General features: G+C 38.6%; 1 protein-coding gene across 1 annotated transcript; it reads right to left on the bottom strand.

The window, feature by feature from the left end:
• Positions 1-2,271: 2,271 nt before the first annotated feature.
• Positions 2,272-3,030, bottom strand: LOC133545918 (nanos homolog 1-like). Its single transcript, XM_061891646.1, has one exon. It carries the CDS (start codon positions 2,988-2,990, stop codon positions 2,385-2,387), a length of 606 nt encoding a protein of 201 aa, XP_061747630.1. The 5' UTR covers positions 2,991-3,030; the 3' UTR covers positions 2,272-2,384.
• Positions 3,031-11,488: the final 8,458 nt, after the last annotated feature.

Genomic DNA, 11,488 nt, shown 5'->3' with positions numbered 1-11,488 from the left:
ATATTGCATAAAACTACAAAATAATGTAACCTATAGGCTTGCCTCTTTGTGATGTTAAGTTCCTGTCATAAGCTGTTATACAGTATATGCCTTGAGCTCTTATTTTGAAGACTCCAAGAGCGGAAGTGGTGACACGTTGAGGTTTTTGAAAGAAAGGTGATAAAGTGGTCCTCGTGTAAAACTGTTTCTTATTTTGTACTTTTATACAGTACAGGCGACATATATATATAAAAAATAAAAACCTCCGCTCTACTCAATGTGTCACCACTTCCGCTCTTTGAGCCTTCAAAATAAAAGCTCTAGGCATATACTGTACAACGGCTTTCAACAGGAAACATCCCAAAATGAAAGAGGCTCCATATTCATAAATGTAAGTTTCTTAATACCCGACCTATCTTTTGTGCCTTTAAAAAAGATTTAGAACTTTACATTAAAACACTCCCTACCTCTAACAACAAAAAAGCTGTGAAAACGATTATGCTGTGTTCCAAATTTAAGTTGTTTAGTGAAATAAATGAGCCTATGGCTTTGCACTTTGTTTATTATATATATATATATGTATATATATATATATATATATATATATATATTGGATTCTATTTTTGTTATTTTGAATTTACAACCCCCTAGCGCTGTTTTGTACTGTTTTCATAATTCTTTATAATGTTTTATATTATTGTTTGACTTACTGTTTGTAATTGTTGAAATTTATTTAAAAAAAAATATTAAAAAAAGAGGCTCCGCCCCCCCTTCCTTCCTTCTTTGTGGACACGCCTACTTTGGTCATGTTGACGTTCATAAGGTGTCTTCAAGAAGAATGACAGAAGTTCATCTTCATCTCAGGACTAAAGTAAACACTCCAAAAGTGTACTTCTCCAAAACACACTTCAAGTACTTCATCGTCTCTTCCTTTACTAGTACTTGACAAAGTCAGTTGGAAGTAGTACATCAAGTACATGAGTACAACACAAGTACTTCCTAAAAATAACACTCATTATAAAAGTGCAGTATATTCACGTATTTGTTACATAACATCAAAGTACAAAATGTAAATTAAACATACATTTGATTATAACATTCTCTTTTTACTTCATAATATCAACATTTATTTACATTCAGATATTTAAAGGTGACACATTCTGTTATTTATTACTTTTATTGTTTTTATTCTTTGAGATGAAGCATTCATTCATTCGTGTATTATTCTCAACATGCATATATAAGTATTACATTGTTTTAATTGTACACAGTCGTCATTTTCTACCTTGAAGTACTTATTACTATGATTACTGTTTTTAAGTGAAGGGAAAGCAGGTGCCTTGCTCAAGGACACATCGGCAGGGACTCGGATGGCAGAAGCGGGGATTGAACCTGGAATCCTGGAGTTGCTCCATCACCCGAGCCACGCTATTACTTTCCCCATTAGCATAGTATTACTACTAGTATAACTAGTATTACAGTTAAAATGTGTTTTTTCTTCAATTTTCTTCTTGGGAGTTCTTGTCCTGCAGTGAAAATGCAAAAAAAAAAAAAGCAACCACAAATATCCACCTTATTTGTTATTTGTCAACCAAAGCAAAAACAAAAAGTTGTTTTTCGTTGGTGTAAGAATAAAAAGAAGACGCTTGTTTTTTTTATTTTAATTAAAAACAGTTAGAAACTTATTTTATTTCAGAGACAAAAGTGCTGACAGGACAACTTTGGTTTTGTTAGAACAAACATATAAAAATAGAAGACGGACATTCTTTACAGTATTTCTTTTTCTACAGTGACGTGAAAGTAAACAATGTAACAACGTGGACTGGAGTACTACCAAAGTACAGTAGTACTACAAAAGAAAGACAAGTGGACAGCTATATATATATATATATATATATATATATATAAATATATATATATATATATATATAAATATGTATATATATATATATATATATATATATATATATATATATATATATATATATGTGTGTGTGTGTGTGTGTGTGTGTATATGTATACAAATATATATATATGTGTGTGTATGCATATATATATATATATTTACATATATGTATATATACAAATATATATAAACATATATGTATGTATGTATATAAATATATAAACACATGCACACGTGTGTGTATATTTATATTTGTATAAATATATATATATATATATATATATATATATATATATATACGTATATGTATATAAATATATACATACACACATGTATATATATACACATGTATATTTATTTATATATATATATATATATATATATATATATATATATATATATATATATATATGTATGTATGTATGTATGTATGTATGTATGTAAAGAGAGAGCTATTTCTACAGGTGAAAGTCTAAGATAAGAAAATGCTGGAAGATGTCTAGAAGGTGGTCCTCCTGACCCCCCTGTGAGGCGGGGAGAGCGGACAGTACTTGATGGTGTGCGCCGCGTCCCCGTTGGCGCGGCACAGCGGACAGGTGTACGCGCGCAGGACGGGGCAGGTGACCACCCGGCCGTCGGGGGTCTTGAGCACGTGCGAGCCGTACACCTCCTCCGGTGCTCCGTTGTTCCGGCAGAAGACGCAAACGTTGAGCTCCGGCTTGCCGGCCTTGGCGGAGGTCCTGCGCGTCCTGCGCTCCGCCAGGCAGCCGTGCTGCGCCGGCCGCGCCGGAAGCTCGTTGAAGGGACCGAGGACCGGGACCCGCTCCTGCGGCGGCCGAGCACCGGGCGCGCAGCCGCAGTCCGGGGCACCGGCCATGCCGCACGCGCACGCGCACGGCGGAAGGTCTCGCAGACCCAGTGTTGCCTTCAGGGACTCGGTGATGGAGTTGGAAGTCTGAGACTTGCTGACCAGCGTGCTCAGACCCAGGTAGTCGGTCCAGAAGTTGAAGGTGTAGTCCAAAGGCCTCCGAGTGCTGACGTAGTCTAAATCCATGTCTGCCAAACCCGGAGCGAGGAGGAGAAGGTCGTCGGGGCAAAGAGCCATCGTCACGTGGGAGCCCGCTGCTGCACACGGCCCGCTTTTAAGGGGGCGGGAAAGGAGGAGGAGCAAGAGGAAGAGGAGGCGGGACTCAGGAGAAACTTTGGACCATCCATCCATTTCTTACCGCTTGTCCCTTTTGGGGTGGCAGGGGGTGCTGGAGCCTATCTCAAAAACACCAAATAGTCTTTCACCTCAGAGATGGGCGAATGTTTTGAGTCGGGGGCCACATTGAGAGGAAAAATGTGTCTGGGGGGCCAAGGTGTATAAATGATGTATACACATGTAGATGTACAGTATGTGTGTATAAATGATGTATACACATGTAGATGTACAGTATGTGTGTATAAATGATGTATACACATGTAGATGTACAATATGTGTGTATAAATGATGTATACACATGTAGATGTACAGTATGTGTGTATAAATGATGTATACACATGTAGATGTACAGTATGTGTGTATAAATGATGTATACACATGTAGATGTACAGTATGTGTGTATAAATGATGTATACACATGTAGATGTACACTATGTGTGTATAAATGATGTATACACATGTAGATGTACAGTATGTGTGTATAAATGATGTATACACATGTAGATGTACACTATGTGTGTATAAATGATGTGTACACATGTAGATGTACAGAATGTGTGTATAAATGATGTATACACATGTAGATGTACAGTATGTGTGTATAAATGATGTATACACATGTAGATGTACAGTATGTGTGTATAAATGATGTATACACATGTAGATGTACAGTATGTGTGTATAAATGATGTATACACATGTAGATGTACAGTATGTGTGTATAAATGATGTATACACATGTAGATGTACAGTATGTGTGTATAAATGATGTATACACATGTAGATGTACAGTATGTGTGTATAAATGATGTATACACATGTAGATGTACAGTATGTGTGTATAAATGATGTATACACATGTAGATGTACAATATGTGTGTATAAATGATGTATACACATGTAGATGTACAGTATGTGTGTATAAATGATGTATACACATGTAGATGTACAGTATGTGTGTATAAATGATGTATACACATGTAGATGTACAGTATGTGTGTATAAATGATGTATACACATGTAGATGTACACTATGTGTGTATAAATGATGTATACACATGTAGATGTACAGTATGTGTGTATAAATGATGTATACACATGTAGATGTACACTATGTGTGTATAAATGATGTGTACACATGTAGATGTACAGAATGTGTGTATAAATGATGTATACACATGTAGATGTACAGTATGTGTGTATAAATGATGTATACACATGTAGATGTACAGTATGTGTGTATAAATGATGTATACACATGTAGATGTACAGTATGTGTGTATAAATGATGTATACACATGTAGATGTACAGTATGTGTGTATAAATGATGTATACACATGTAGATGTACAGTATGTGTGTATAAATGATGTATACACATGTAGATGTACAGTATGTGTGTATAAATGATGTATACACATGTAGATGTACAGTATGTGTGTATAAATGATGTATACACATGTAGATGTACAGTATGTGTGTATAAATGATGTATACACATGTAGATGTACAGTATGTGTGTATAAATGATGTATACACATGTAGATGTACACTATGTGTGTATAAATGATGTATACACATGTAGATGTACACTATGTGTGTATAAATGATGTATACACATGTAGATGTACAGTATGTGTGTATAAATGATGTATACACATGTAGATGTACAGTATGTGTGTATAAATGATGTATACACATGTAGATGTACACTATGTGTGTATAAATGATGTATACACATGTAGATGTACAGAATGTGTGTATAAATGATGTATACACATGTAGATGTACAGAATGTGTGTATAAATGATGTATACACATGTAGATGTACAGTATGTGTGTATAAATGATATATACACATGTAGATGTACAGTATGTGTGTATAAATGATTTATACACATTTAGATGTACAGTATAAAGTTAAAGTAGCAATGATTGTCACACACACACTAGGTGTGGTGAAATTTGTCCTCTGCATTTGAGCCACCCCCTTGATCACGTCCTGGGAGGTGAGGGGAGCAGTGGGCAGCAGCGGTGGCCGCGCCCTGGAATCATTTTTGCTGATTTTATGTGTGTTTGTGTCCCTTTTTTCCAGCAACACTAATACCAAAAGTCACAATGCCCCATAGAGTTGTAAAAAAGTTATGAAAGACCACTTCAAACAAACAAAATGGAATTTGATTTTTTTTAACTGAATGGGACACCCAAAATGTACACGAAAATAAAGAAAGTGGGATTTACAATATTTACTGTGAACAATAAAACACTGAATAGTACCAGCATGTGACCATTGCTCCTCTTATAAGTGAGATTTACAGTATTAACTATGAACAATAAAACACTGAATATTAACTACATATGAACATCGCTCCTCTTATAAGTGGGATTTATAATATTTACTATGAGCAATAAAAGACTGAATATTAACAACATATGAACATCAATCCTTTTACGTGGGATTTACAATATTAACTATGAACAATAAAACCCTGAATATTAACAACATATCAACCTCGCTCAGACCAGCTCCTTGATAGTTGTGTATCTTTTACAATCAAACAAAACACAACAAAAATGTAGAAACATATGAATGCAAAGGGTAATAAACACCTACAACATGATATATTATCACTTTTATGGAAACATTTTTTGTCCGGTGGGCCGGGTTGAAAATCTTATTGGGCTGTTATGTACGTTACCTCAAAGTGTGCAAAGTGTGCAAAGTGTGCAAAATGTTCCATGGACAAATAAATGTGGTTTCATCTCTGCGGTGCCAAATAAACCCAGGAGCAAGTTTTGTTGTCATAAAGACATTTGAAGGCAGCTGTCTGCCAGAGAATAAGAAGACAGAGCAGGAGAGATCAGTGTTCATGTTAGTGAGTCATCAGATCAAGGGAAGTGACTTTTGGAGAGTGGACCATGGAAACCTTTATCAGTCTGATGGATGTTCTCCGATGTTATTATGAGCAGAACAAAGATGGCGGACAGTCAGGACTTCAGTGCTGCTCCACGACATTAGGTCCACATCCAGGGTCTTGGAGGAGGTCTGAGCTGAGAGATTGTTGCTCTTCACACTTTGGAAGATGATTGAAGTCAACATTTCCGAGATGGACGATTTCCGAACAACACAGTCGACCTTTCAGGACACTTTGAAAGATTTCTGTGGTCCGCAGCCTCATGAGGACCCCCCCCCCCCCCCCCCCCCAGCCTCTCACTCCCCCCAACCACCCCATAATCCCCCAAGCCCCTCCTCCATGTCATCACAACCACCCCCCCTCCCGGCTAACCTCCACCCCTTGTTGGCCTTGCTGCTGTTTCCATGGCAACTGAGCACAGACAGATTGGACAGGGACTTGGGAGACGCACACACACACACACACACACACACACACACACACACACACACACACAAACACACACACACACACACACACACACACACACACACACACAAACACACACACACACACACGGTTCTCTCGCTTTAACCCGTTCATGTCTACATATTATCATAGATATCATGGTAAATAGCGTCATGGTGATCATTTCATGTATCACTCTCACTGGCTCTCTTCCTATCTTGCTTCTTTGTTTTGGTCTTGTCTTAACTTTATCTTTCTGCTCTGCTCCCTAAAATCTAAACAATGGAGTTGATCAACCGACCTCTCAACAAAATTGACAAAATCTCAGGGTGGGGGAACCTGCCTGCTCTGTTAGAATGGTTGTTCAAGTTAAAGTAGCAATGAGAGTCACACACACACACACACACACACACACACACACACACACACACACTAGGTGTGGCCAGATTATGACCCATCAACCTTGATCACCCCCTGGGAGGTGAGGGGAGCAGTGAGCAGCAGCGGTGGCCGCGCCCGGGAATCATTTTAGGTGATTTAAGCCCCAATTCCAAGCCTTGATGCTGAGTGCCAAGCAGGGAGGTAATGAGTCCCATTTTTATAGTCTTTAGTATGACTCGGCCGGGGTTTTTGGCTGGACAATCAACAGACTCCTGGGAGAAGTGGAGTGTGGTGTACCTGGTGACACTGTAGTGGAGGACCTTGAAGTTACCTACTTATTTGGAACCATGATAACAGGACGTCTGCTGATTGGAGGAAGCCTTGCTCTGGTTTATCCACAAATTGGGGGATGCTGGCAGCTGTTCAAAATACCCCAACGCTGCCACAAAAGATTGGAGGATGCATGAAGAACTGCAGACTTTGGTCATTTTGGACTAAATCGCAAACTTGACCACATTTTGGAGACGCCAGCTGCTATGATGATGAAATTGAAGACCACATATAGACATTTGGAGTGAAAGTTTACATTTGTTTTTGCTCACTCAAACACAAAAATCCTGGTCCGAAATGTTTTCCCTGGCTGCAAGCGACTTGGCGAGGTGGTTCCTTCGAGACTCTCCCAGAGGACGGAGAAGATGCAACAAACTTTCATGGACACACACCTGTTGTTGTTGTTGACTTCTGTTGGACTGACTGGCTGTGTTATTGTGAGACCACCAAGGTCACGGCACAGAGAAACTCTGCAGGCTTACACACACATATGTCACTATGGAAAATGTATGTATGTATATATATATATATATATATACATATATATATATATATATATATATATATATATATATATATATATATATATATATATATATATACAAACCCCGTTTCCATATTAGTTGGGATATTGTGTTAGATGTAAATATAAACAGAATACAATGGTTTGCAAATCCTTTTCAAGCCATATTCAGTTGAATATGCTACAAAGACAAGATATTTGATGTTCAAACTCATAAACTTTATTTTAATTTTTTTGCAAATAATAATTAACTTAGAATTTCATGGCTGCAACACGTGGCAAAGTAGTTGGGAAAGGGCATGTTCACCACTGTGTTACATCACCTTTTCTTTTAACAACACTCAATAAAGGTTTGGGAACTGAGGAAACTAATTGTTGAAGCTCTGAAAGTGGAATTCTTTCCCATTCTTGTTCTATGTAGAGCTTCGGTTGTTCAACAGTCCGGGGTCTCCGCTGTCCTATTTTACGCTTCATAATGCGCCACACATTTTCCATGGGAGACAGGTCTGGACTGCAGGCGGGCCAGGAAAGTACCTGCACTCTTTTACTACGAAGCCACACTGTTGTAACACGTGCTGAATGTGGCTTGGCATTGTCTTGCTGAAATAAGTAGGGGCGTCCATGAAAAAGACGGCGCTTGGATGGCAGCATATGTTGTTCTAAAACCTGTATGTACCTTTCAGCATTAATGGTGCCTTCACAGATGTGTAAGTTACCCATGCCTTGGGCCCTAATGCACCCCCATACCATCACACATGCTGGCTTTTCAACTTTGTGTCGATAACAGTCTGGATGGTTCGCTTCCCCTTTGGTCCGTATGACAAAATGTGGAATATTTCCAAAAACAATTTGAAATGTGGACTTTTCAGACATCAGAACACTTTTCCACTTTGCATCAGTCCATCTTAAGTGATCTCGGGCCCAGAGAAGCCGGCGACGTTTCTGGATGTTGTTGATAAATGGCTTTCACTTTGCATAGTATAGCTTTAACTTGCACTTACAGATTTAGCGAAGAAATGTATTTAGTGACAGTGGTTTTCTGAAGTGTTCCTGAGCCCATGTGGTGATATCCTTTAGAGATTGATGTCGGTTTTTGATACAGTGCTGTCTGAGAGATCGAAGGTCACGGTCATTCAATGTTGGTTTCCGGCCATGCCGCTTACGTGGAGTGATTTCTCCAGATTCTCTGAACCATTTTAATGTCGAAAACCAAGTAGTGAAAGTGCAGCTCGGTAGTGCACGGGAACTTGCACTTCCAACAAGAAAGAAGAACCAAACATGGAGACCTGCTAGCAGGGCAGGCTGCTTTTTAAAGAAGCCTGATTGGCAACCTGGAACAGGTGTGCTCAGATTGCCCATCAGGGGCAGGTGTGGGAGACAGCCAGAGTGGGGAAGCAAACAGGAAGTAGCACTGAAAATAAATGCACTGACAAGGAAACCAGATTAAAGCAATTCAAGAAAATAAAGTCCATTCATGAGACTTTCAAACATGAGTGATGTCGTCCCAGGATGGTTTGTTTCCTTCCAGACAGCCAGAGTAGTCAAGCTAACAGGAAGTAGCACTGAAAATAAGAGCACTTGAAATGAAACCAAAGCAATTTCAAAGCTGAGTGATGTTGTTCAAAGAGAGTTCATTTCTTTCTGACTGAAATGTTTTTGCTTCCCAGATCATTTCTAGAACTTTCTTTTCAACAACAAAGTGCCCCCCCCCCCCCCCCCCCCACGGTTTGAGGCCCCTCCCACTCCATTCCTTCCCTCTGCAACCTTCAGCGAGGTAACAAAACATTCAAAGCGTGAAAGCGCCTCAAAATGTTGTCGTCACAAGTTCATTGGGTTTGAAGGGCCAAGTCCCGCCCCCTGACCCCGCCCCCTCCTCGCCACCCTGGGCTGCAAACAACTTCTCAGGAGTTAATCCTGTGTGTGCTCATTGCTGATGGAAAGTGAAAGTGAAACATGTAATGAGAGTTTGAGGGGATGAAAGGTGTGTGTGACACTCATGCACATCGATGGAACACTGAGGAATGTTCTCTTCCTGCTTCACAACCACTATATATATATATATATATATATATATATACATATATATATATATATATATATATATATATATATATATATATAATTGCTGTATATGTATATGTGTGTATGTGTATATGTGTATGTATATATGCATATGTATGTGTATATTTACTGTATATGGGTATGTGTACTGTATGTGTATGTGTACTGTATATGTATATGTATGTGTGTATGTATATTTATATGTATAGATATGTATATGTATGTGTATATTTACTGTATATGCATATGTATATGTACTGAAACACATTGATGGAACACAGGAATGTTCTCTGCCTGCTTTACATCTAGTATATGTATATGTATATATGTATATGTATATGTAGGCTTATATATATGTGTATATGTATACGTACAGTATAGGTATATGTATGCTTATATGTATGTGTATATGTATATGTACAGTATATGTATATGTATATGTATGCTTATATGTATGTGTATATGTATATGTACAGTATATGTATATGTATATGTATATGTATGCTTATATGTATGTGTATATGTATTTGTATGGGGCGGCATAGCTCGGTTGGTAGAATGGCTGTGCCAGCAACTTGAGGGTTGCAGGTTCGATTCCCGCTTCCGCCATTATAGTCACTGCCGTTGTGTCCTTGGGCAAGACACTTTACCCACCCGCTCCCAGTGCCACCCACACTGGTTTAAATGTAACTTAGATATTGGGTTTCACTAAGTAAAGCGCTTACGCTTAACAGAATACATCCATCCATCCTTTTTCTACCACTTATCCCTTTCAGGGTCGCGGAGGGTGCTGGAGCCTTTCTCAGCTCCAATCGGGCGGAAGGCGGAGTACACCCTGGACAAGTGGCCAGCTCATAACAGGGCTCATCACCCTTTGCAAATCCTTTTCAACTTATATTCAATTGAATAGACTGCAAAGACAAGATATTTCATCTTCACACTGACAAACTTTGTTGTTTTTTGCAAATAATCATGAACTTAGGTTTTAGTGGCAATAACATTGGAAAAAAGTAGTCAGAGGGGCATTTTTACCAGTGTGTTACATGGCCTTTCTTTTTAACAACACTCAGTGCAGGTTTGGGAACTGAGGAGACACATTTTTGAAGTGGAACTCTTTCCCACTCTTGTTTGATGTACAGCTTAAGTTGTTCAACAGTCTCCTGCCTCATGTTTTAGCTTCACACATTTTCAATGTCTGGACTACAGGCAGGCCAGTCTAGTACCCACACGCTTTCACTATGAAGCCACGCTGTTGTAACAACTGGCTTGGCATTGTCTTGCTGACATAAGCAGGGGCGTCCATGATAACAACATATGTTGCTGCAAAAGTTGTATGTACCTTTCAGCATTAATGGTGCCTGCACAGATGTGTAAGTTACCCTATACTGTGTATAGTGTACATACTGTATATTGTTATACTATTTGATATTGCACTGGTACTGTATTTGACTACTCTACTTCTACTTGTACTGATACTTCTACCATAACTAATGTGACTTATTGTGCAACTTATTGTCTTGTAATTAATGTACTTCAGAGCTATTCCATTTTTTGTATTTTTTGTATTTAGTGTATTAGATTCTGCAACTAGTGTTTAGATCCCACTGTATGCAATATCTGAGGAGCATGTAAAAAAGCATTTCACTGTGGTGTACTCTGCATGTGACCAATAAAACTTTGAAACTTGAACCTAGCCATGCCTTGGCCACTAATACACCTCCATACCAACACACATGCTGACTA

Source organism: Nerophis ophidion, linkage group LG29 (genome assembly GCF_033978795.1).
Source record: "Nerophis ophidion isolate RoL-2023_Sa linkage group LG29, RoL_Noph_v1.0, whole genome shotgun sequence".
NCBI lineage: Eukaryota > Metazoa > Chordata > Actinopteri > Syngnathiformes > Syngnathidae > Nerophis > Nerophis ophidion.
The sequence above is the reverse complement of the archived record's forward strand: the minus strand, read 5'-3'. Positions and strand labels throughout refer to the sequence as shown.

What these genes read in the sequence shown, in the direction of transcription:
- LOC133545918 (XM_061891646.1), bottom strand. Translation starts at nt 2,990, where the DNA reads ATGGCTCTTTGCCCCGACGACCTTCTCCTCCTCGCTCCGGGTTTGGCA.